This window comes from Piliocolobus tephrosceles, chromosome 10 (genome assembly GCF_002776525.5).
Source record: "Piliocolobus tephrosceles isolate RC106 chromosome 10, ASM277652v3, whole genome shotgun sequence".
Lineage (NCBI taxonomy): Eukaryota > Metazoa > Chordata > Mammalia > Primates > Cercopithecidae > Piliocolobus > Piliocolobus tephrosceles.
The window spans coordinates 90,165,251-90,193,124 of NC_045443.1; the positions used below are offsets into that span (position 1 = coordinate 90,165,251).

The 27,874-nt window shown below is 34.9% G+C and overlaps 2 protein-coding genes across 3 annotated transcripts in view; one reads left to right on the forward strand and one right to left on the reverse strand.

Annotated features, from left to right (window-relative positions):
• The window catches only part of PLEKHG7 (pleckstrin homology and RhoGEF domain containing G7), a 43,406-nt gene extending 33,443 nt beyond the window's left edge, over window positions 1–9,963 (forward strand). Inside the window, exons 12-14 of the mRNA XM_023224088.1 lie at window positions 1,575–1,728; window positions 6,885–6,982; window positions 7,947–9,963. Of these exons, the coding sequence (XP_023079856.1) occupies window positions 1,575–1,728; window positions 6,885–6,982; window positions 7,947–8,054 (360 nt within the window). The 3' untranslated portion in view covers window positions 8,055–9,963. The remainder of the gene's footprint in view (window positions 1–1,574; window positions 1,729–6,884; window positions 6,983–7,946) is intronic.
• Window positions 9,964–10,322: 359 nt separating this feature from the next.
• EEA1 (early endosome antigen 1) overlaps window positions 10,323–27,874 on the reverse strand; it is a 176,314-nt gene continuing 158,762 nt past the window's right edge. For both annotated transcript variants that reach the window (XM_023224244.1, XM_023224179.1), the window contains exons 22-29: window positions 26,259–26,441; window positions 19,753–19,938; window positions 18,064–18,195; window positions 16,906–17,091; window positions 15,728–15,966; window positions 15,334–15,454; window positions 14,633–14,731; window positions 10,323–13,932 (exon numbers count right to left, since the gene is read on the reverse strand). In XM_023224244.1, coding sequence (XP_023080012.1) covers window positions 13,810–13,932; window positions 14,633–14,731; window positions 15,334–15,454; window positions 15,728–15,966; window positions 16,906–17,091; window positions 18,064–18,195; window positions 19,753–19,938; window positions 26,259–26,441 — 1,269 coding nt within the window. In that variant the 3' untranslated portion in view covers window positions 10,323–13,809. The remainder of the gene's footprint in view (window positions 13,933–14,632; window positions 14,732–15,333; window positions 15,455–15,727; window positions 15,967–16,905; window positions 17,092–18,063; window positions 18,196–19,752; window positions 19,939–26,258; window positions 26,442–27,874) is intronic.

Consider the following 27,874-nt stretch of genomic DNA (forward strand, 5'->3'; position numbering starts at 1 on the left):
TTTTTTTCACATTACATAAGTATTATTTGTTACTATTATTGGTGGTGTTACTTTTACTACCCATTAAGCCACTGATCTGTTGCTGGTCCCCAAAAGGCTTTCTAATTTACTATTTCACAATCTGTTTCCTGAATGGTGTGTTTCAGTGGTATCAGATAGGGAAGTTTCTCTAAGGCTCCCAGACATCCGCTCGCAGACGTGGGAAGAGAAATGCAGTGTCTTCAACAGTCAGAGATATCTAATGTTGCTTTATTCTATTCATTTCTTTACCAAGTGACTAGCCTTGCATAGATAAGATCATGAGACTAGCTATCTCATATCTGTTAATAAACTAAGCTTCTACATGGCATGTTGGTTAGTTGAGCTAAATCTTTAAGCAATAAAATGATACCCATTAATCAATCTATGAATAGCTAATTGGTGGTTGGGGAGGGAATGGGTGTACAAGAATATTAAGAGTCACAGTTTTGGAATTTGTATGACTTCCCATTATAAGTTACTCAGACTAGCGTGTCTGAACAAGCCAAGTTCTGAAAAATCTCTACCCCCTTCAAAAAACCTCGATGCTTGCATAGCTGACCTTCATGTCAATTAATGGTCAAATCAGAGTATATGAATTAATGGCAGCCCATGTCGGACATGTAATAAACTGATATTCTGGTTTTGTGCATCACAAGTTGATTCCTAAAGTAAGAAATGGTATCAGTTTACATGCCTCTTTGCTATTTTATGTACAATTTATACCATGCAGGTCACAATTTTTAATTTTTACCCCCTTTTGAAAAAATATCATCATCTTATGTGCTCAAAGTAATTTCAATTATTTATAAATTCTAGAGCATGGAATCTATTTAGAATTCAGTATTAGATCCCAGGCATACAGTTGGCTGAAGTGAGGCCCCCTTTCTCATTCATCTAACTCAATACTATAGAGAGATTAAGATACTAGGAATGAAGAACTTACCATTGAGGTGAGGGCGATTTAAATGTTTCCCAGTTATGGATATCAACCATTATTTATTCAGATAATGAAACTTGGAGATCAGAAACACTTTGCTGCTGGACATGGTGGCTCACTCCTGTAATCCCAGCACTTTAGGAGGCTGAGATGGGAGGATCACTTCAGCCCAGGGATTCAAGACTAGCCTGGGCAACATAGTGAGATCCCATCTCTACAAAAAAATGAAAAACAAAATTAGCAGGGCATGCATGGTGGTGTATGCCTATAGTCCCAGCTACTTGAGAGGCTGAGATGGGAGGATCACTTGAATGTAGGAGGTTGAGAGTGCAGTGAGCTGAGATCACACCACTGTGCTCCAGCCTGGGTGACAGAGTGAGACCCTGTCTCAAGAAAAAAAATTTTTAATAATAATAATAATAAAATGAACACTTTGGTATAAATCACTATGCTTTGGGGAGATGCTTTTCAAGATCCAGAAAGAGGAGTAAAACTTTAGGCAATAATAGATTTTAGGCAATTGTTTCTCAGAATCTATTTGCTTACAGATGCACTTTAGATAACTGTGCCAATATTTATTTCCTGTTTATTACATTATTTTTCTTGTTAATTTCAGAAACTTGGAGGCTCAGACCCTGGTTTAATGTGTCCTTCTCTTACTCCTGAGTTGCAAGCAGTAATAAAAGAGGGTGGTTCATGTACAGTACTCGATCAGCCTATTCCACTAGATAGGTTGGTAGTCAAAAGTATTGAAGCACTCCATGTGTCAGGTATGTGTCTGTTTTCATTATTCAGCTCATCTGTTTGCCATCACAGAGTTTTATGTTGGCCTTTCTTGGTAGCAGGACATAAATCCAATTTAAGTCTTCATAAAAACAAGACTGTGTTCCTATGTGTCTATATATCTTTCACTCTATGAATTAGTTATGGTGTTCAGTGCTTGAGTGATAGCTCTGTTACTTGCTAGTTGTATGACCTTAGACAAGGCACTTCAGTTTTCTAAGCCTTGGCAAAATAGGGATAATAATATCTATTTCAGTGAGTTTTTATGAAAATTAAATAGCAAATGTGATGCATTCAATAAATGATAGTTGCTACTAATATTGTTATTACAGTATCATCAATACTATTGCTATTATTAAAACACTGAGAAACCATGACCAGATATGCAAGAGTAAGATATTTTATTACACTCTATTAAAATAATTATGCCAGATATATATATTCATATATATACACACACATATACATATGCATGTATCTACATGACACATGCATCAGAAATATATATCATTTTTAATCTTTTATTCAAGTATTTCTTGAGTATCTCCTGAGAGCCAAGAACTCAGCAGGCCCTGCAGATACAAAGATGAATAAGGAACAGGCGTTGGCCTTGGGGAGCTCTTAGAATAATGAAAGATCACTAAATCCTCTGTCAGAAAAGCCCTGGGACTCTGAGTTGCTCAAGGACATTTCAGTCTACTCAGGGCTTGAGTGGGTGGCAGTGTTCAGGAGGAAGCAGACACCACTCTGCCTTGGCTAGAGGCTCCTAGACCAGCTGAGGCCAGGCAGGTGGGGACTGACTTCCTGTCCCCATGGGAGGGGCTGGAAAAGAGAAAGCGCTCACCATCCCCCTCAATTCCCACTCCAGCAGCCAAGCCCAGAGCTTCAGTGATGAGCATAGGACTGACTCATACATAATAGAGAAACCTTAAAGAGTGAATGAATGAATACACAAACAACAGTAGCAAATACTTACATAGTTATGCTACATAGCTAAGTTATATATTTAAATGCCAGCCGGGTGCAGTGGCTCATATCTATAATCCCAGTACTTTGGGAGGCCAAGACAGTAGGATTGCTTGAGGCCAGGATGGGCAACATAGTGAGACCCAGTCTCTTATTAAAAAAAGAAAAAATAGGCTGGGTATGGTGGCTCACGCCTGTAATCCCAGCACCTTGGGAGGCCAAATTGTGCAGATCACCTGAGGTCGGGCATTTGAGACCAGCCTGACCAACATGGAGAAACCACATGTCTACTAAAAGTACAAAATTAGCCGGGTGTGGTAGCGTACACCTGTGATCCCAGCTACTTGGGAGGCTGAGGCAAGAGAATCACTTAAACCCAGGAGGCAGAGGTTGTGGTGAGCCAAGATCGAGCCATTGCACTTCAGCCTAGGCAATGAGAGCGAAACTCCATCTCAAAAAAAAAAAAAAAAAAAAAAAAAAAATAGTGAAATACAGCAGCACACACTTGTATTCCCAGCTACTCAGGAGGCTAAGGCTGGAGGATGGCTTGAGCTCAGGAGTTCAAGGTTGCAGTGAGCTATGATTGCTACTGCACTCCAGCCTGGGTGACAGAGTGAGACTCTGTCTCTAAAAATAAAAATGAATAAATTGTAAAAATTTTGATGCCTTACATATATTAACCCATGAATTAATATAACCTCTCTCTCCAAGAGCAGAAGGGAAGCCTGTATCCAGAAAGATAGATTCTGCCTCCTGTATCCATTCTTTCTATTTTCAGTAAGATCTGATGAAAGGTAACAGGGCAGACCTTAAAGCCTCTTGTATTTGACTTCACTGGGACCAAAGTCTATGTAGGCCAAAATCTGCCAAGCCAGACAGTGGTTCAGGAGCAAGCCACAAAAGGTTTGCTTTTGTGTCTTGGTTGCAAAACCTTTGCTTGGCGAGTGTGCTTTCAGTGTGAGCCTCTTAACTGCCCAAGGGATGGCAGAGGAATGTAGATAAAATAAAACTTCAGTATGTGGCAGCTGGAAATCACTTCTGTTCTGTAATTTGTTTAGTTTACTTTTTCATGGGGAAAAATATCATAGTAGAGGGCATCCTGTGCTAGGAATTTATTCTACTACAGTGGCTATAGTTATAGATTACTATAGATTGGCTATATTTATAGTTAGAGATTGTGGCCTGACACATAGACTTGAGTAAAGGAAGGTGCCAGAACACCCATGAGGAAGAGGAAGCAGCTCAGCTGAGGGTTCAGTGTAGTCACAACCTGCCAACTTTAAGACTTGAATTTTATAGGAAATCTGACATCACTGGATTATCTTGAAAGATGCATGTTTTTTCTCCTCTCTTTTTTTTTTTTTTAATTAAAAAATCTTTTTAAAAACATTATGCTTCTGGGAACAGGCGCAGTGGCTCATGCCTGTAATCCCAGTACTTCGGTAGGCCGAGGCAGGCTGATCACTTGAGGTCAGGAGTTTAAGACCAGCCTGGCCAACATGGTGAAAAAATCCAAAAAAGTTAGCCAGGCATGGTGGCACACACCTGTAATTCCAGCTACTTGGGAGACAAAGGCACGAGAATCACTTAAACCCAGAAGGCAGAGGTTGGTGAGCCAAGGTCACACGACTGCACTCTAGCCTGGGTGATGGAGTGAGACTCTGTCTCAAAAAGCAAAAACAAAAACAACTATGCTTCCACCGTTTTATTTTCTGATTTTAATTACCATCTCTTGTTCCTTTTAAAAATATTTTTCTCATTCCTCGGGCCTATTAACTTGACTAATTAGATACAGTACATGAGGCAGAGTAGCTATAGAGTAGGAAAAAGTAAATGAGGACAAGAGAGAGATTGAGCTCTGGAGTGAAAGACCTAATTCCAAATCCTGGCTATATCATTTATAAGCTCTGTGACCTTGGAAAAATTAATTTGTTTCCTATTTACAATTAGGAATTAGCTGACCTATCTCATAGGGTTTCTATGTAGAGAAAAAACATAGTATGGTGCCCAGTACATAGAAAATGCTTTTAAAATGGTGTCAATTATTGTATTAGAATGTCAGTGAAAAAAGAGCTATTCCTGCCAATATATGATACTCTCTCCGAATTGTATTTTACAGGCCTAGCTTAGCAGGTCCTTTTATTTATAAAGTCCCTTGTACCCATACTACAAACCAAATGGAGCAAGGATGCCTGGAATAACTTAGAAGTACAGTTACAGTTTTTGAGGAAAATGAATTCCAGAAACAGCCAAGAATAACAACCTGGTCTTTAAAGCCTCACTTGCTACAGGGAATTTATAAGGCAAAGAATTATAGAGTAAAACAAACACAGCCAGCTTTTTTTTTTCCCCAGAAAGTCATTTTAATAGGTTTAAGTCCTCTCACTGAAGAGAAGCTGGACAGAATTTTATGGCCTCTCCTTAACAGACTTTATTTGTTGTAGTAGAATTTAGGAATTAGGATGTTTAGATTGTTATGAGTATAATCTGTGATACTGGGGTAGTTCTTGCAGTCAAGAAAATAAGTATTGACCAGGTGTGGTGGCTCACACCTGTAATCCCAGCACTTTGGGAGGCCAAGGTGGGTGAATCACCTGAGGTCAGGAGTTCGAGACCAACCTGTCCAACATAGTGAAACCCCGTCTCGTCTCTGCTAAAACTACACAAAATTAGCTGGGCATGGTGGTGGGTGCCTGTAATCCCAGCTACTTGGAGGCTGAGGCAGGAGAATTTCTTGAACCCGGGAGGCAGAGCTTGCAGTGAGCTGAGATCGCACCACTGCACTCCAGCCTGGGTGACAGAACAAGACTCTATCTCAAAAAAAAAAAAAAAAAAAAAGAAAAAAGAAAAAGAAAGAAATAAAGAAAATAAGTATCTTATTCACTGGATTCTGAAAGAAGCCCAACCCTTCTCAGATAAGCCTGAGTTAAACTAACTCCAACAAATACAAATAGTGACAGCAGACAAGCATCAGCTTAATGATCAGCAAGAATATGTCACTTGCTCACTTTTTCTCTTCTCTGAAGTACTTGATATGGGCAGGAGACAGCCCTGGCCTGTTTTTGTTTGTTTGTTTGTTTCTAAACACTGACTATAGAAAGAATGTACAGGGTCGGGCGCCAGTGGCTCATGCCTGTAATCCCAGCACTTTGGGACAAGGTGGGCAGTTCACGAGGTTAGGAGTTTGAGACCAGCCTGTCCAACATAGTGAAACCCCGTCTCTATTAAAAACATAAAAAATTAGCCAGGCATGGTGGCGGGCACCTGTAATCCCAGCTACTCAGGAGGCTGAGGCAGGAGAACCCGCGTGAACCTGGGAGGTGGAGGTTGCAGTGAGCCGAGATCCCGCCAGTGCACTCCAGCCCGGGCGACAGTGCAAGACTTCGTCTCAAGAAAAAAAGAAAAGAAAAAAAGAATGTATAAGCTTCAGAACTGTGTTGTATTAATAATTCAAAGAAGAGACTTACATTTTAAAAGAGCTCCTGCTATATTAAAAAAAGAAATGTGCTCTCCCACTATCTCCTATCTTTTGAGACCAGCTAGAAAATGACAGAACAGGCTCTCTTTTGCAAACACAGAAACCATGCCAACATCTCTTTTTGTTTTGTTTTACATTTCACCCAGTTTGGTGGATGCTGGATTTTATTTGAGTGGTTTTTGACTTTTCTTGGCCTGAAGTATTCAGGTGGTTTTGTATTTTTGCCACGTCTTAATTTGTTTATAAACCTTGGTTGGATGTGACTTCCCTTTAAACACAAAAATAAAATTTTTTAGAGGAGGGAGTGGTGAGGAAGAAAAAAGAAAATATTATATTGTTTTGTATATTTTTATTTATATTTTCACACACACAAAAATCTACCTCACATGCTTAGCTTGTTCTATGAGGAGGGGCCCATTTCCCATTACTTAAGCCATAGTTGCATTTCATCAAGTATCAGAAGTCATGAGCTAAAGAAGAAAGGGTTTTTATAGTAGAGTGGGTTTTATTTGGACATAGTAGTGGGGTCTTGGCATTGAAACAAAATTTTAAAAAATTTATAACCTACATAAACCTCCCACCCTCATTAAAACAAAAACAAGCCAAATAGAAAACAAACCCTAGGTTCTTGTACTAAGAAATTGTTTGGATTTCATATGAAATGATTTGGCTTTTTGTCTTTGTAATATCTTTTTCTAGTCTTTGGGCTGAGAAATGCTTTTCTTATACAACACGAAAACAGATATCGACAGTGTATAGCAGCATTCTTATTACAAGCCCAAACGGAAAACATCAAAGTATGTATTTTAATGTTGTGGGTCTTTGATTCTTCAGAGTTTACATAAGCTCACCCCCAGCCTCTTAAGTAACAGTGAATGAAAAGTTTTGTGTATTTCTCTCACCCTCTTGGGAAGGGCAGATTTGGGAGGACGGGAGGGATACATCTAGTCCATATGATGCTTAAAAGCCTCAGTATTTACAATTTCCTCACACTTGCAGGGTTGAGGAACAATTTCCTCACGCTTGCAGAGTTCTCCTCCTGGAGAAGCTCAAGAGCTGCCTGAGTTCTGCGGTTTCTGTAGGAAATGGGGGAAGAATTGATTTGGATTGCATGATGAACTTTTAAGACGCTCCAATCAATTTCCTAAGTGCATATAATAGGATATTAGCTTAAGGAGGGCCTGGTGCAATAACGATCTGTGTCAAGTCAGCTTGTCAACCTTTGAAAAACTGCCATTGTTTTTACAGCTATGGAGTTGAAAGAGCAGTTGCCTGACTCTGGTTTCTCTATCTTAGAAGTTTCTATTTTTGAATTTCCCCTGGTAGGCTTTCATCATAGCCACAATGTGGCCAGACAATAAATGCAATACTCAATTTCCTGGGTCACTGCCCTCAGTCTCTTTTAAATTATACTACAGGTTGAGAACTTGTTTCCACAGAGAATGAATATTCCAGCAATGCCACGTTCAAACTACGTATATTCTCAGTACTCATTTTTCTAATGAGTTATCATTGACTATTGTTTGATTACTCATAACTGTTATCCAACGTGCATACCATACTCATTTAGCCCATCTGCATTTTCCTGCATGATGAGAAGTATTTATATTAGATGTAAGAAAGAAAATATGCAAATGTTTCATTAGTCTTCAGTTTTACAGAGCTGGTCAATAAATATAGCAGAAAAAGCCCAAATATGTGAGAAATTGTCAGCTTAACGTTCTAATCTCTATTTATGTATTTTTTTTCTTTTTTCAACAGAAAACATGGATGGCACAAATAACAACTGCAATTTCTTGCTTTACCAAGAGTCAGGAAACCAAGAAAATATCTTTATTCACATTGCCCGCTGAATCCTCTGAAATTTAGGGACCTAAAATAAGTGGCATGCCTTTTTAGAAGATTAGGGTTTAAGTTATTATTTCATTCAAACTTTTGTAACACTTAGCTAGTGATAAGCTAGAAGGAAATTTGCATTTTAAAGAAGTTCCAGAATTTGAAAATTTGAGCTAGGAAAATCCTCAGTATAGAGGAGTAATGACTGCAACACATTTGTCTGAGGAATTTCTTGACAGATATATACTGACATCCAGATTACCTTCTAATGCTTCCGTCAAGTTTGTAAGAGGTGTGAGTGAAGAAAGGTGCTACTTTGTAAAGGGTGAATCATCAGATAAATGGAGTATCAGAAGGAAAACAATGTCCACTGCTTGTATCCAATATGAACTCCAGCATCTTACTTTGTGTGTATCTATAAAATAATGAAACCAATTTTCCTTCATGGCTTGTCAATCAGTCTTAACTGCTTTATAGTCCTGCCTCAAACACAATGATAGTTCTTTAGATACAAAGCTTGATTGTTCTTTTAATATACAAAGCGATAAATAAGGAGTGAATTTTAATAGCAGTTTTAAAATTCCTATTCTCAAACTCCTCTCAGGTATACTTTATAGTACTCTAACGTGGAAGTAGAAAACCCCAAAGACTAAATTCCATTACTTTAAGATGGGGGGAGGATATCTGGCTTTCACCAGTTAACCCTTTTGCATGGCTTTTCTTGGCCTGTTGTGAAGTGTACAGATTTTCATAGACATAGTAAGGTGTCTGTCTCTTAACTTTATTTTTTGAAGAATGATGGTGTTTGCCATAAAAATGCTTTCTGGTTTTGATTGGTGTGTGTGTGTGTGTGTGTGTGTGTGTGTGTGTTAGCACAGTGCAGTCACTTAATTTTATTGGGCAGGACTTCAAATTTCTTCAGAATTTTTATCATGAAAGGCAGTTTGAATAATTATTATCATGACAGGCTACATACTATTACCTACATTCAAGGAACTAGTTCTTAGGGTCAGATTATTGCATCAAATGGAAGTCCACAAACTTCCATTTCAGGCTCGTACCTTTTGCAATTTGCAAAGTGAAAGTAGTAAATTTATCAAATTTGGCTGCAAGGCAACTGAAGCCTTAGCTGATTTTGTTAAGCTAAAGAATGGGATACAGAGGATAATATTTGGGCAAGTCATGTGCACAGTAATTCCTTGAGGAAGGTGAAATTTCACCATGCAAACAAAGCAGTAAAGACAAGTGCAGCAAAAAGGCTTCTGTACAAGGCAAGCACTATTAGAATGGAGACTAATAATCTCTTTATAATAATGTCAGACATTTAATAGAAGAAAAAAATAAAAGGAAAATCTGGAGGACAGTAACTATTGTTAATAGCTAAGAATAAATGAGGTGGGGGGAAGACAAAGGGGAGAATAGACTTCAAGTGAATTTCTAGAGATGGCATCTGGATGGGACTAAAAGCAGTTATGTCCAGGAGAAGACAATATAGATCATGCAAGAGAGGATTTTATAAAGAAATTTCTGGCTGAAAAAAAATTTTAAATTAACAATCATCTTGCAAATTTTTTAGATATAAACCAACCTCGGAGGTGAGCAGTGGACTAAGATGAGGTACTTCTCAAATTCCTGTAGTCCCATGAATCCAGCAACCACAGACTTACTTACATGTATAAAGGTAGTTTTCTCCCTCTGAATCTCATTAAAGGGAGAGACAGACCGACTAAATTAACAAAATATGTAAAACAGCTCAAGAATACACTGCACATAAACTGGAATTCTATAAAGCTCACAAAATAACATGTCTAATATACAATATATTAGATGCTTGAGGATATGCACATTAAACTCTTCAGAGGGTTTAGAATGAAGCACATTCAAATGAAGGGGTCGTGGGGGTCGGAACAAAAACCATTTTAGAACCGTGGCTCCCAGGAAGAAAAACAATGGCACATTGGGCCTTCCAAAAAGTATCTTTGGGGATGGGAAGGAGAAAAAAATAAATAAATAAAAATTTTAAGTATCTTTATGAAATAAGGGATTAATTACATATTTTTATATTTGTTTTTAGTTTTGTTAATTCTCTACAATATTAAATGGAATGTCTAAAACAAAATGGCATTAATAATTTCTCGAGATCAGGAATTTAATTACTATTCCAAATTGAACAACATTAAAACACCACTGTCTATATCCAAGTGCAAAGTCCTAATATTCTGTAAATAAATTAATGCAAAATGGTTAATATAGTGTTCTCTCTTTTGTTAGACAAAACAATTTATAGTCACAGAATACAACTAGTTTAGAAAGAAATGTTTTTTAATATAATATTTAAACATATTAAAAAAACAAAAGCAACAATTCAATAAGGATCCTTCCACTGTTCTTTATACAGATTTAAATGCTGTCGTGTACTTTATCAGTTACATTTATAATTAATAACCTTCCAATCACTGAGTTTAGAAATTGCAGTATTTACTGAGCTAACCTTTCTCACAAAATAAGGCACAACTACATGATCACAAGTAGTAAACACAGTACAAATAATGAACCCAAAAACTAAATGAGAAAATGTTCATGCAAAAGTATCTACAGAAGTTATGAATATATGATCCAGTTCAAGAAATTACAGAATGTCATATACACAACTGCACTGTTACAATAAATTTATTACTTCTACACAGAAAGAACTTAGTGACTTCTAATTCTATTTTATACAATTTTACATCAATTTAGTAAGTTTATGCACAATATTCACATCTGCAACAATAACAAATTGATCATTAAAATTCGGGCTAAGGGCAATTAAGACACGATAATGTGTGGCACGTGATAATTACAGAATACCATTCATCAAGCTCATGTCTAGGAATACTATAATGGTGGCACATTTAAATTTTATGGATCAAATCATCCATGGTTTTACAGCCAAAGTGCATTTTTTTAAAAAAACTCCTATAGTCAAACAGGTCATGAATATCAAAATATAAGATCATAATTTGCTCTCTACTTAAAAGCTAAACATTTTTATGCAAATGTAAGGTTAAAAAAAAGTGGCTTTAAAGTTCTCAAAACTATATAAAATAATCATAAAGACTTTTTAAGAGAGATGGGAAAATAACAAATTTGGCAGTTACTATTTAACATTACTGTCAGGAAACTATTAAAGTAGATAATTCCACATTAAGAGGTAGTTGAACAAAATGTTATTTATACACTGCATTGAGGTTTTTGTGTTTGTTTCCCTCATTTTTTCTTCAAAGGAACAAATCATATACCAGCAGCTTTGTCTTCTATTAAAAAAAAGTCTGTAGGTATAGTTTATTGTACACTAACCCAGCAAGACTTAATTTTAACTCACATTCTGTGCCGGGGTTTGGAATTTACTAACATTATGTCAATGTACTTTTCATTAAAGCCAAGAGCAGTACATGCCAGCTCTAACTCACTGACAAATAATAGTACCAGCAAACATGTAAAATGTACAGCCAATAAGGACTTCAAAGATGACTTTTTAATTAAAAGGAAAAAAATTAAAATTTTTGTTTTCAAAACACATTAAATTGGGGAGAGTTCATAGCAAAAAATGTTGGGTTTCATTTATATTATCAGTATCGTAGTCTATGGTAGGTAAATTACTTGGGACTTATGAAATGAAATTAGTTAGATAAAAATGAGAAAATCATTCAAACACCTATCTATGGTTACTTGTCTTACAATTTTTTTGTGAATATGTTGGGGGTAAAAGGGAGATAGACAGAAGGCCTGGAGGGTGTCCAATTAGGAGACAAAGTGAACAAATATTCAAACCCAGATTTCTCATGGAATTTTATTATCTCCAAAAAAAAAAAAAAAAAAAAAAACAGTGGTGCTGTGAACATCTGTGTTTTTCCAGCACACTTATTAAGTTATTTATATGTAAAATTATAGAAGTAAAACTATTTGGAAGGATTTATAAGTATATAAAACTGCATAAATAGTTCAGTTTATATTATCCAACTATTATTTTTAATAAAGAGCCACTGTATTTCTTCATTATATATGCTCAAGGATATATGTTTATCCAAGTCCAGGAACTTAATCGATGTTCTTAATAGCTAATGACAACAGGGTTTACTTAAAATTTTTTTTAAATAATTAAACAAATACATAGTGATCTCTTTCAGTTTACATACACTGTAGGTATAGCATAAATATAATTTCATTTCAGAATATTTGAAAGCAAATGTATATTATAAACTAGTATAAATGAAATATTAACTACTGTTATAAAATGATTGCACTGAATGAATGTATAACTACATTTCTTCTCTAGAAAGATTAATAAACCAATATTAATAACTTATCTCTTGAGATGTTTTACAATTTTCCAAATTAATAAGACTATGCTAAATTAAAGTTCAATCCCGTTGTTCAGCATACAAATAAGCTAATTCTTAATTATCCTTACGGTGCTTAGCCATGCTGTTTTAGTTTTTATTGTAACTCTGGGATTCCTAAATATATTTGTTTTTGGTGACACTCTATTTCTAGGTGTTAGTTACTTAAAGGGAATTTCACAACAGTAAAATTGGGAACAGTTGATATGGAATACCAAATTCAGAACCATTTTAACTTTAAGTCAATTTTACAACTTTTAAAAATTCTTCCCAATAGGGAATAAGAATAGAAAGTAAAATATTTAATGTCTTCTTACCATTTTATATTTTGTTTTCACCAATAAGACCACAGCAATATTAGTTACTAGCTTTAAGATGCAAAATTATAAAACAAATACATGAAGCTGACCTATGCTTGAAAAGGCTAAACCAAATAAAGGAAAAAATCAGATCTATATAAAAAGCAAACTCAGGTTCCTGAAGATGCTAGAGAGACAAAATAAGGGTATGATATGAAGGCTGATCTCAAAAGACTTCCCACTTACAAGAAACCGAGAATAAGAACATTATACAATGTTTATTATTCATCCTCCAACTGAGGGCTAGGGTAAGAAGCTTTCTAAGATTCTAAATGGACAATATGTGGGAGTTTAAGAAAGAGACAGAAAAAGACAAAAAGAAAAATTAACCCTATTCTTTGAAATACAACCCCAGATAACCATAAGTAAGCAAATTGATTTTACACCGGTTTTTATAAAATCCACCCAAGAAAATTTAATTAATATTGTTAAAACAAAAACCATTTTTGAATTCATGGTTACTACATATTTTAAGATAACTGTACTGAGAACACCCAAGTAGTAAATTCATAACATAACAATGCAACTGAGCTATGAACCTACATATAAGAGAAAAGGGTAGAGGAAATGTTACAGTTCTGTGCATAACTTCACAAAGAGAATATTTAATATAATTAATGTGCTATTGTGCAACAAAAACAGCAACAAGTGATATCATCCATGTACATTTTTGTACATTAAATTTAGGAGAAAGAAGTAAGCTATGGAATTGCATTCTTCATTTGTGAATAATGAAATTATATTAAAAAAATACATTGCTATTTTCTGTCCAAAGTTTATTTACATTTCATTGGCTAATTCTAAACTTGGCATGAAAGCTATTCCAGGGGCTAAATGGGAAAAAAGTAATGAAAGATGATAAGGCCAAGTCTCACAAAAATAGAAGAGTTTTACTTGATATCCATAACATTCCAAAATATACTAATTCCTATTTGGTCTAGTATTGCAACCAATGTCCAAACCAAATAGTAGTCCAAGACCTCTATTAAGTACATTTATTAAAAATCTAATGTTAGTGTAATATTACTCTGAAGTTGTGATAACCCATTATCCTTGCAAGTCATTGAAACATGCATCACAGACACGAACAGGCTTCTTGGAAGAAGGAGTTAAGGCATTTTTGGCTGAACATTCAGCACAGAAGATATTTCCACACTGTCGGCAGTGATGCTGTAAATGACAAAATTTAAACAATTTTAAGAATAAAAACATACCAAAAGTATTATGAAACTACATGAATACCACCAACTACATTGTGAAGGTACATTAGCATTAGAAATATTTAATGATATAATGTTTCAATATGTTAATCTCTTTGTTATAATTAAATTGAATGCTTCCTATTTATCAAATACTATGCTAAACATTTTATATAGAATTTATCATGGAACTCTCAAAAGAACCAGAGGAGGCATTTAAAAAGTGTTTATAAAGTATCTCTATCCAGTGAAAAACTATTCCTAATTCCCAAATGTTTCAGGCACTAATGTCTCCAATAGAAATATAAACTGAAGTCATAACACAATGGTAGTATTTAGAATATATTTTAAAAATACCTCTGCTTTTTCTTCCTTTAAAGAACCCAATGATTACTAAAACATGAGTTTAATGTTGGCGCACTGGTTCAGAAAATGATTGTTCCAGACAGTAACTAAGTTGGAAGACAAAGACTGAATTTAAAAGTAAAATTCAAACACATATGCTAAACAGAAGCTAGACTGCATGAAGTTTAGTTATTCTGTTGTTGTTAAAGTTTACTGATAAACAGAAAATTATTAGATCAAATGAAGGACTATTTTGATGGTTAAAACATTAATTAGCAGTGAGAAATGAAATCCAGAAACATAGTTATATGAACAAAAGTATTTACCCGTCTCACTGTTACTGAAAAGCCTTTCCCACAGGCCATACAGTTTTGTACTTCATTGTCTTCGGCCCACTTTCTATTCAATGCTTGTGTATGTTTGATCTGTTTTTCAAAAAAGTATCGACATATTTATTATAGTACTCAACATTTTAAAGAATGCTAGATTATTTCTAACTTGCTGCCAGAGTTCTATGAAATTTTGACAATATGACCCATGAAATAAAATTTTAAAAAATCAGAAATACACTGGTCAGCTTCTATTGTCAAAAGTAGCTATATTCATAAATCTGAATGACCAAATAAAATTCATAGAATTTTATTCCTGAAACATCTTGCTAACCTTTGCTGATTTCCAATCCATTCTAAACATAATCATGAATCTTTCCTGGTAACTCTGAGCATATATTCAGATCACTTCTTTAAAACATACGGACTCATATATTCTTTGGTATTCTTGAATTTTGTAGTTCTTCCCGTATACTAACAATTCATGAATGACATGGCTTCCTAATGAATCTCTGAGGTCTCTGAAACAAGTTCTTTACTTTTATATTTAAGTATCCATAAAACCTACAATACTGCTAAACAGACAGTAGCTATTTGAAAGTATTTATAAAACATGAGATTTAAAAGTTAAAAATATGCTTTTCACTAATAAGTCAATTCTAGACTAAAAAACTGCCTCATATCCATAGTTGACTGACCTGAAGTGACTGGTTTTCTCTGCCCAGCTCCTGCACTGCTGCAGTTGTATTATCCAGCTTTCTTTGCAATTCTAATACTTTGGTTTGAAGCTTTTCTATTTCACCTTCTCCTTTAAGACATCTGGAATAGATTGCAAAGAGGTAATTTTTTAGAAAATCATTAAAGACCCTTCTAGGGTATAGATAATGGACTACTTTAGTAATTTAAAATATATAATACATTAATTTTGACTATCTGATTGTTTTATAGATTAATTTTTAAATGGCTACTTAAATACCTATAGAGACTTATGCACTTTTCTCAAGATTCTTCTATTTTTAAAAACTATGGAATATGACAATCTTTTTATCACTTACAATGGAAATAAACTTAATTTTACTAGATATCAATCACCTTTCCAGTAGTGCTCTCCTTTCATCTTGATTATTCTGAACCGTTGCTTCTAATACTGCAATTTCACCCCGTAAGTCATCCGTTTGTTTCTCGAGCTCACTAACTCTCCGTTGACTAGATTGCCACTCCTTCTTCACAGTGCCTAAGTTTTCATTTAATGCTGTAATCTGCATGGTAAGTTTAGCCTCATTTTCTTCATGCTTCTTCATTCCTACTTCCTTTTCTTTTATTTCAGAATGCTGAAAAAAAGGAAAAGTGGGGGGAAATCTATTACAAAAGTAGTACAAAATAATGTGATTTATTAAATTTAAAATACTGGCAATATAAATACTATTGCTTCTTTGGGAATGGAGGCAGGAGAACATATTTCATTACACATTAATAAAACTGATTCCACAAGCATCTATGTAATACGAATTGGCTCAAAGGTCAAAATGCTGAAATGATGGATAGTGACCATCATAATAGTGAGCTAAAGTGACACAATATGAGATCTTTTTCTCCACCAGAGCAGGAAAGACACATATGGTTAGGGATAGCAAGGTGCCCTAGAGACAAAGCTGAAATTTCCTTATTCCTCCCAATTCCATATGCTTTCTTTTCTCTATCAGTCTGCCAAAAACCATTATGAAACCTTCAAATGACTGTTTGAAGTTAAAATTGAAACTCTTCAACTAAAACATTCAGTGGCCAAGTTATCTGGGCATATTTGGACTTAATTCAATAGAGGAAAGCCAGATGCTTCCCATCTGGCATGTGCAACTTAGGAAAGGAAAAGCAGACTTTGTTCATCATAATTTCAAACTCAAGTTTCCGCTCCCCCTTATCAACATTCGCTTTGACCCAACAAATAGGTTTCACATGACTAACATTCACACCATTTACCAGATCTACATAGTTGTGCGGTTATTTGGTTTCTGACACTTCAAAAAAAAAAAAAAAAGTTTTTTAAATTTTATTTCATTTCAGTGTTCACTTATATAGACAGAAATATGGTTACAGGGTAAAATATTTCCAACCATATGTCAGCTATTTAAACAAATAAGATCTCCTTTCTTAATCAAAAACTAAAATGTTAGGAAAGCATTTTAATCAGATCTCATAAGTAGAATAGTCCTCTCACTGGATTGATTTAAAGCTCTACTGCAAAATATACTTCCCCTGATTAACTCACTGACCAACTTAGCTTCTTTCTCAATAAATTCTTTCTTCAGTTCCTCTTCTTCCTTTTTCACCTGGTCTTTTAGTATCTGCTGATTTCTCTTCTCCTGTTCAACAGCCGCCTTCAGGGAGTCTGCTTTTCCTTGAAGTTCTAATTTCTGCTGAATTAGAAGCTGTTTAGCATCCTTAAGATTTGTTATCTCCTGTTGAAAAAGTAGGGCCAAAAATAAACCATCCTTCATAGTAAATATTTCAAAATGTAGCTAACATTTATGCAATTTATCACAATAGATTGAATACAGGTTTTACCCACTTACGAAATTCTTAAAAGTTCAGTATTTTAAACAGTTGGTTAAAAAGATGCAAGATTATACGTCCTGCTCAACAATCATTTAAATCCAGGTGACAAAAAATGTATACGTTTTGATTATGTGGAGAAAGAAAACAAACTGTACTCTCTATTTTGCCTTTCCTCACTTAACATTTACTGATCATCATTTAGTTATCACACATTGAGTTAGGTTCTGGGGACATAACATAAAGATGAATTATACACATTCCCTGATTTAAGGAAGTTGCATTCTAGAGGACAGAGGAACATAAAGGGATAATTAATTAAAAACCAAAATGATAACTATGCTAACAGACACAAAGGGCATTACGAGTGCTCTCAAGAATCTAACCTTTTTTAAGAAATTAGTATTTTACAAAGTAAATAATAAACAATTAGTTTTCTTCAATGGGTACCCTATCTATGCTTATAACAGGTAAAATGTTAAAAATAACAGATTATGAAAGGACTTTAGGAAGAAAAATAATTGAATAAACAATCCCTTTAAATTTTACTTCTAAACTCTTTCATATTTTGAAATTTACTACTCGTGAGCATAATTTTCTAAATCAATTCATCTCTTGATTATCATTTCAATGAGATCCAAACTCTTAGGGTTACTTTGCTTCATCGGTAATGTGAAAACAAATGTAACAATTTCAATATGTTTACAGGTATTATGCAATACAAAAGCACTCTGGCAAGAGTATTTGTCAGAAACAACGGAACAATTTGCCTAGCACACAGCAAGTTCTCAACAAATAAATAAATATGTATTTGTATATATATTTCTTCAAAGAACAATATAACACAGAAGGCAGGAAAAATGATTATCTTAACATACCTTTATGCTTTCTTGTTTGTGGGACTTGAGTTCTTCATTTAGTTTAGTAATTTCTTTTTCTTGTCTACATTTAATTTCTTCTATCTCTGCCAATTTAGATTTTTCATTTACTAGTTCTTTTTCTTTCAGTGACTGTAGAAAAATGATATATTTTAAAATAATTTTAAAGCAAATGCTTAAATGAAAATGGGTGTAATAAAAATGACTGCTACTATTGATGACACTGGCTCCTGCCCCTTTCTACCTAACTTGGGCCAATTACTCACCCTCGCTTGTTTCTTGCCTGTTTCCTTATTTATACAGTGTGAACAATAATAATAAGATAATTGTAAAGATTAAATAGTTATAGTTAATATTGTGAGATAAAGAGTACCTGGTCAGAGTAATGATGCTGTAAAATTTAGCCAAAACTACCATTCTTACTCTTATAACTCCTATTTTATTACTATCACTATCTTTATATAAGGTATCTAGTTAGGAGCACTACATATTATCTCAGTTAATCTCTACTATATGTAGATTTCTAAATCTCCATTTTCTAGGTGAGGAAACAAAGGTTTAGGAGACATGAAATAATCTATCAGAGGTAGAGCCAAAACCAAAGCAAGTCTGTCTGATGTAAAGCTCTCACAACTAAACTCCTATAAACAACAGTTCTTTTTATTTTTGAAACAGGGTCTCATTCTATCACCCAGGCTGGAGTGCAGTGGTAAGATGATGGCTCACTCATTGCAGCCTTGACCTCCCAGGCTCAAGCTATCCTCCCACCTCAGTCTCCCGAGTAGGCGTGCACCACCATGCCCGGCTAATTTTTTTTTTTTTTAATAGAGACAAGGTCTCACTATGTTGCCCAGGCTGATCTTGAACTCCTGGGCTCAAGCAATCCTTCCTCCTTGGCCTCTGGGAGTGCTGGGATAATAGGCATGAGCCATCAAACCTGGCCTTATGAACAATAGTTCTGTCAGAATTCTCTAAACCTGAAGCACAAATCATGAATTTCATTCCAGCTTCACCATCACCACACCCACAAAACATTTTTAAATTAAATTTCAGGAACTGAACCACTCAGAATATACCAAGAATTTTGGGGATTATACACTGCAGAGTAATATCCTGTCAGCTAATAGGAATGTATGATTTCAACTATAAAACAAAAAATAAACTCTTTCCTAGGATCTGAATTTTTCTTTCATATAGAATTTAAAGTGATTTTTAAAATGTACTGGTCATATATTAATAAACGAATGATTTCAACTTTGTAACTTAATAAACTCCTGAGACACTCTGGTTCTTAATTTTAAGAATTCTTAACACACTTAAGAATTATTTCTAGATCTTTTATTATCTCATTCACCCATCTAAAGGATAATACGTTACATGAGAAATAGTTGAGGAACTATATTATCTTTCCTGAAATAACCAAGGATCTATGGTGTGAAAAATTGATTTGTTTGTAAAACTAAAAAGGGCAGTAAGAAAAAGGGGTAGAAATAACAAGGAGGCCATTAAGAAGTACTTCCTAGCATTAAAATCCCAATGATCAAAAGTGTCAGAAACTAGAGGTCCCTCTGAGAGAGCTGTTGAAAATAAGGATGATGCTTATAAGTACTGAATAAGAGGTTTGACTGGATGATCTCTAAGACAATTGTAACTCTAAGATTGTAGATTTAGGTCAGAAATATGCAATACCTTTTCTTTCTGAATGTCTTGTAGTGCTTTATATCGCTCCTGCAATTGCTGTTCTTTCTTTGCTGAATCCTGCTCCAATGTAGCCTTGGCAGTCTTCAGTTCTTGAATCAATTTATTTTGATTTCCAATTTGATTTCTGTTTGAAATCAAGTCCTCCTGTGCTAGAGAAAGCTTCTCTTCTATGGACTTACAAAAACAATTTTCCCAAATTATTATATGCCATGTTTTTAGTAAATTCAACAGAAACATAAGTTAACATAAACACTGTACAAAGCAATATACTAAAAAAAATAGCATATTATACCCATCAGTAAGACCAGGTAAAAGAGAAAGAATTCTAAAATATTAACTCTCTTGCTTACAGAAAACATTTATAATATAAAATATTTGGTAAAATGGAAGCAATTCCAAACCCTCTAAAAATAATCTATTTACTAATAAATATTTAAAGTATTTGCTGAATGTTGATCACATCTTCAATACTGGCTAGTTGATATGAAAGAATACCAAGTAAGTAGGGACCATATCAGATACATTCAGAGAACATATATATGGTTAAAGTCATAAGGCAATGTGAAAGAAAACAATTTTAAAAGAGATATAATTAAATGCTTCATTATGCATACATATACATTTGGTAGGTTCTATGATGTCCCTTGACATGCTAAAAATAGTCATAAATTGTATGGTGTTATGACATAGTGGTTTTTGTCCAGGGTTCCTGAATCAAAACTCCCATGTCCTTTGTTACGGTTTTTTGTTACAATGTTGGGTATGTTAGGCCTCAGGAAACAGAATCTCCTCTCCTGCCCTCCTTCCACTGGTCCCTAGGCAGGCCTCTAATCTTCTTCCCCATCCCACTTTCTGATTGTGGGTCTTAAGACTCTTCCCTGAGAGGGTCCTGCCTCATACCCTGGGTTAAAGAATGCTTCCATAAAAATCCAAGAGGACTGGGTTTGGGGAACTTCTAGATAGCTGAACATATGGAGGTTCCTGGAGGGTGGTGTGCCCAGGGAGGGCATGGAAGCTCCGTGCCCCTTCCCCCATATCGCCCTACACATCTCTTCATCTGAATTCTCTGTAATAAATCAGTTTATAATATATCAGTAAATGTAATAAATCAGTAAATTTTATATAAATTACCTTTATAATAAATCAGTAAATGTAAATAAGTTTTCCCTGAGTTCTGTGAGCTGTTCCAGAAAACTAATTGAACCCAAAGAGGGTGTCATGAAAACCCCAACTTGAAACCAGCTGGTTGGTCAGAAGTTCTGGAAGCCTGGATTTATGATTGGTGTTTGGAGTTGTAGGGAGCAGTCTTGGGGATTGAGCCCCCAATCTGTGGGATTTGACACTATCTCTAGGGAAATAGTGTCGGAATTGAATTGGAAGACACCCAGTTGGTGTCTGCTTCTTGGCGTGTGTATGGGAAAATCCCCCTATGTTTGGTCACAGAAGTCTTCCGTGTTGATAATTGTTGTGGTGTTAGAGTAGAGGAAAAACACAATTTGAGAGAGTTTTTCCTGAAACAAATAGGAAGGATTATTTTGTCACAGAATAAAAATAACTACTTCACAGTTGACAACCTGATCAAGTCAACGAAAAGAGAAAATTCAGCCAAACATCTGAGGCTGTATCCTGAGAAGGCACACTATTCTCTTCTCATCTATATCGTAGAAGCAGTGATTGTCATTTAACATAGTCCACAGTTGTTGACTGTTTTAAAGCCCAAGTATTTTGAGAAGAAGAAGTTGGGGAAAGGGGAAGATTTTTCACTCATTACATTTCATTTGGGGATAAATATGGTAACAGGTAGGTAATGGGTATGGTAAGAACCTTGCCACTCTCAGCTGCTACTGCGAAGAATCAGCAGGGTAAGAAATCCAATTGATCTCTTTCATCAGATCTGGAAAAAGCTGATCTTTCTTAATCTAGAGGTAGAGTTCCTTTGAAAAGGAGGCAGAAAACGTAATTTATGAAAGGATCCCTGCTGAGTAGGCTTGTATACAGCAAGTATTCAGCTAAAAAAAAAATGAAATAAACAAAGATCTTACTTATGAGGATTCTTAAGCTTCCTGAAAAAGACAGTTTACTTCTTACCAGTAACCCAGTTATATCTTTCTGATATAAATTAAATCTTAATTTTCAATGACTGCCAGTAGAACACTAAACCCCTTGAGGCTTTTTTCAGGAAAGAATTAATGTCAGCTAGTTCTTTACTAATCAGGCAGCTAACCATTAATTGAGAACACTGCTAAGACAGAACAGGAGGGTACAAGCTGGTCTCTGTCTTAAGGGAATTGAGTACATTGCCCAAAAAGCAGAACAGGCATGTAAAATGGAAGCTATGCAGGGCAGGAGGGTATACTCTATGTGCCAAATGCACAGAAAAACAGTGTGAGACGCTGTGGATTGGGGTTTACAGAAAGCTCTATACAACATGTGGGAACTGACCTATGTGTCACAAAGGTGAGAGTGATTTCACATAAAAAAGGAGAAAAGTTGACAAAGTCCAGTTCAAACAGTCTACAACAACTATAATTAGTTAATAGAGATCATGATCTAATGTTTAAAAATACCAAGGCTTGTTAGAGTCTGGAAAGCACCCCTAACCTCTAACCACAAGATTTCCAAAAAGCCCATGGTTTAAATAACAGCCTATAAAATTGTAAACTCACTAAACCCAGTGACTTATTTTTTAAAGTCAAGCTCAAAATTTAGACTGCTCCATGAAATCTTTTCTGAAGATGCCAAGACATACTGTTTTCCCCTGCCTCTGAACTTTCATTTGTCATTCAATGACATAGATGAACATTTATATTGTCATGCATTTTATATGTTCTTTTCATCTTTCTTATTGCAAATTATAATAATATTGCATATTATTTCATCTGTTCAGCATCTCTTCCCTCAGAGAACCCCATCTTCCATTCCATGGTTTTGTTGGGACTATCTTTAACCCATCTACACCTCTTGAATAGGCAAATCCCTAAATGGATCAAATACCAACCTTGACCCTGATTATGCCAATCACATTATAGTACCCCAGTAAACAAATGATTTCTGCAGTGTTCTATGGTAGCTATTGTTTTTGTCTATTCAGCAAGTTTTCCCATTCTTTCTTAAAAAAAAAAAAAAAAAAAAACCTTCATATTTTTAGTTGTTTTTACTTGATTTCTGATGCAATGATATAGAGAGAGTACTAGGCTAAGAAGATTTACATTTAATTCTAAATCTATTATCTTAGAATTTTCACTTCACTCAGCGTATAAATTTTACAGCTAAATTCTACCCCTACTTTTCCTGGACAACACAGAGTAGTGCATAGCATAACCAATCCGAAACATCCAGTCAACAAACTTAAGTACTCCATAAGTAATCCAGCAGATGGGGTTAAAGGCATAGATCAGGTCAGGCTACCTTTCACTTTAATGGTGTCTAGAATGGACACTGTTAGCCCATGCTGTGCACTGCCAACCCATGGTAGATAGCGTTGACATAGGTGGGTGTCATGTTACAAGGCTCTGAATCTCTCCTCTTCTCTCTCTTATATACAAGACCATACAACATCACTGAAGCAAAAGAAAAATAATAACTGATAGCCATCTCTTATCTAAGTCTATAAATATCTGAACTTCCCTAGGAATTTACCATTAAAAAAAAATTAACTTCCTAAGTAGTTCATACACTTCTCATTTTAAAAGCATTTATATAACATTTAACAATCTTTTATTTTGTATAAAAAATTCTAGTGAAATGATGAAAGAATGGCAGACTTTGAATCAGAACTAAGATTTAACCATGGTTCTGTTATTGTATAGCAGTAGTCCTGTCTTCTCTGCAAAAGGAAGCACTGGGCCTGCTCTCTTTGGCAAAAGAAAGCTTTGGAATATAGGATCTATCCAAGGTCTCTTAATAAGTTGTAAAACTCTATGGCAGCCTTGTCCCTCAGCTTTCTCTTTTTGCCCATATTTACATTTGAGTTACTCTTTCATGTATGAAATTATTAGTACACAACATAGCTTTCAAGCATAATAAAAATTGCTGGCTTAATGAAAGAATATCAATCAAATCAACTAACATTGATGATTTAATGTTTGTTCCTGTTACTAGCTTATGCTTTGGGTAAATGAAATCCATATGGAAAGAGTGTGATTTCTATAAGACTCTTCTAATCAATCATTAAGTTTCATCTCTTCTCTCACTTAAATATCTTCAAATTCATGCACTTTTCTCCATCCTTGCTATTACCCGCCCACACCACCATCATCTTGCACTTAGACTACTGCAAAGTCTCCTTTCTGGTCTTCACATTCAGCCCTGTTTCTCATTCCTCAATCTGCAGTGAGTCATTTGCCTAAAATACAAATGTAAATAACTCCCTTTAGTGGTTCCTCACTGTTTTTAGGCTAAGCCCAAACTCTTCCACAAAGCTTCCTTGACTTTCAATACTTTAAATAGTGTTGTAAGGACAAATAATAATAATTTAACACTACCTAAATCTTGTGTGGTATTTTTTCTTAATAACAACTATTGCTAATTTTTACCTCCACATAGATAGATACATAGATACATAGATAGATATATAGATATTCTACTGGCACAGTGAAAATTATTTTACCCAATTTCCTATCTCTTTGTCAAATCCTTGCAGCCAGGTATGGGTTCAGTCCTTTTGTTTCTTCTCTCTCTCCCATTAATCTCTATTTCATCCTGTTTCACGTTCATTCTAATCAACTTATACTTCAACTATTAGAATTTATGGAGAAAGAAAGTAACCTCTTAACTCATCTCTCCACCACTAGTCTATCCCAGGTCCAATCCAAGCTGTCTGCAAGCCACTACCAGGTTATTTTCTAAAGTACTATTTTCTTCATTTTACTCCTCTATTTAGACTTTTCACTTTTTCCCCTCAAATATAAAAATCCAATCATCTTTGCTAGGCATCTAAGATACTTCACAATTTAGAGCCAAGCTTTTAAACCTTAATTCCAAACATAAACTAGTATGCCAGCAAGGCAATTATGCTAACTATGTGCTCGCTTTACTCATTCTTACTACGGTACCTTTTCTCAAATGTGCCCCTGAATAAAATGACCTTTCTCAGGAGTCTCTATGTATTCAAATTCAGGACCTAATCAAGTCCCACCTCCTTCATAATTCCCTATAACAGCCTATGGATAAAATGTATGCTCTCTATCTAAATAAAACATTTTAATATTCTTTCATTCTCAGAATTTTGCAATATGCACTTTATATTAAATAAACAAAAATCCCAAACATAGGAAAGAAACAGAGAAAGCATTTCCCCTTAAGAAAAAGAGAGAGAGGAAAAAAAACTGGCTGAACCTTCTGTGAGAGAACACAAATATTCAATTTTCCTTAGAAAACTAGTACTTTCCTGTGACCTAAAAATTGTTTACCCTTTTCCCATTATCCTTAAATTTAATAAACTTGATACTTTATCTAATCAAATAATGTTACCAAAGGCAAAATTTCTATACATTGTTATATAATTAAGAGTAAGTTTATTTTGAGCTATAATCTCCTAATTTCAATCATTAGGCAATCCAGTAATATTGAGAACTTGACAAATATTATAACTAAAGTCAGAATTGCCTGACAAGCAATGGTAAAATTGCTTGCATTTTTTCACAAGCGGTTTATATTTAGAACTTAACAGCAGCCTATCTTTAACGTTATTTGCACATAAAGACAGCATAATATTTACATAAGTTAACAGTGTCACAATGAAGATATATCCAAATTATCTTACTATTACAAATATGTCATTTTTAAATACCCACATTTATGTATATCATTATTTCATTACAATATAAAACAATTTTTTAAAGCATGCTAATACAAAAATAATTTAACAGAAAACAGCATACTATTCCACAAATACTAACATTTCCTTGCCCATTTGGATTCAAATAGATCATTTAATAAATGTCTTTAAAACTTACTGAGATTTTATGGTACAGTATAGTTTACTATACCTTAAGATCTTGACTAACATTTCCTTGCCCATTTGGATTCAACCATCATTCTTAGCAAACTATCACAAGAACAGAAAACCAAACATCGCATGTTCTCACTCATAGGTGGGAACTGAACAACGAGCTCACTTGGACTCGGGAAGGGGAACATCACACACTGGGGCCTATCATGGGGAGGGGGTAGGGGGGAGGGGGGAGGGATTGCATTGGGAGTTATACATGATATAAATGATGAATTGATGGGTGCTGACGAGTTGATGGGTGCAGCACACCAACATGGCACAAGTATACATATGTAACAAACCTGCACGTTATGCACATGTACTCTAGAACTTAAAGTATAATAATAAATAAATAAATAAATAAATAAATAAATAATAAATAAAAAATAAAGGAGATCAGACAACAGAAAAAATAAATAAATAAATAAATAAATAAATAAATAAATAAATAAATAAATATAAAACTTACTGAGATTTTATGGTACAGTATAGTTTACTATACCTTAAGATCTTGCCTGGTGGCTAGAAGTTCAGATTCCTTCCCATAGAAATCAGATTGAAGCTGTTTGAAAGTTTCCTGACTTTTTTCATAGTTGTTTTGTAATACTGATATTTTCTCTTTCTCTGCAGCAAGTTCCTGGGCTGCCTGTGTTAACTGCTGCTGTAGTTTATTCTCAAGCTCTGTCTGAAACATACAATAGTTATTTAAAACAGTATGCATTCCAAAAACCAACTACAAATATAAAGTAAAATCCAGACACCTAGAAGAAAATTCCAAACAATAAGATGAACTGTACTTATGCCTCAAAATTCTACCACAATGGGGTAAATTACTTATAAAGTCAAAGAATTACAAAATCTTAACAAGTCTCAAGTTAAAAACCATAAAATACAAAAGTAATTAATTTTTTTTTTAAAGGCATTTCACTGGGAAGTACTATCAGGTGTCAGGAGAAAGAGTAACAACTACATTCTAAGGGAACATGCAGTGCTAGGTGCCTCAGCTGACATAATTTAAGGTGGAACTAAGGGAAACTTGTACATGAAAGAAAGTAAGAAGCCATTACTTTGTTGAAGTATTAATATATAGTTTCTACTCTTGGAAATGCAAGAATAACAAGAAATTTCTACAAGTCATCTTAATTAATATCAAGGCAGAAAAAGAAAATCTCACAAAGTTTTAAAGCTCCTGTAAACTCTAAACTTGTCTTTAGTCTTCAAGAAGATTCAGGAGATATGCACAAATTATGACATAGTTAAAACATATACATACGCATAGTATGAAAATAGTTATTTGACTTTCAAAATACACTACTCCAATAAAATCAATGTTGAAGTCATTAGTAACTGCCATGTTCCAAAATCCTATATTCTTATCCTTGTCAACACCTCACTTGACCTCTCAGTTGTACCTGATACAGTTGATTATGTCTCCTTCTAGAAACACTTTCTTCAACTGGTTTCTAAGGTACCTTATATTTTAGGTTCTCTTCCTACCTTACTGGTCACCTTATATTTTACGTTCTCTTCCTACCTTACTGGTCATAACTTCTCAAAATCTTTTACTAGCTCCTTTTCCTCTGCTACTTCTGTGAATGTTGAGACACCCCAAAGTTCTATTGCTGACCCTCTTTTAATCCATACACTCTCTCCTTAGAAGATCTCAACAAGGCCAGACATGATGGCTCACGCCTGTAATCCCAATACTTTGGAAGGCCGAGGTGGGTGATCACTTGAGGTCAGGAGTTCAAGACCAGCCTGACCAACATGGTGAAACCCCGCCTCTACTAAAAATACAAAAATTAGCCAGGTGTGGTGGCATGCACCTGTAATCCCAGCTACGCAGGAGGCTAAGGCAGCAGAATTGCCTGAACCCAGGAGGCGGTTGTTTCAGTGAGCCACGATCACACCACTGCACTCCATCCTGGGTGATAGAGAGTCACCATCTCAAAAAAAAAAAGAAAAGAAAAGAAAAGAAAATCAGATCTCAACTAGTCCCAGGCTTTAAAGATCTTCTTTACAACTGACTCCCAAATTTATGTCTCTAACTGCTCTAACTGCAACCTTTCCATCTGAACTCTGGATTCTTATATCCATGTATCTTCCTGATGTCTAAAC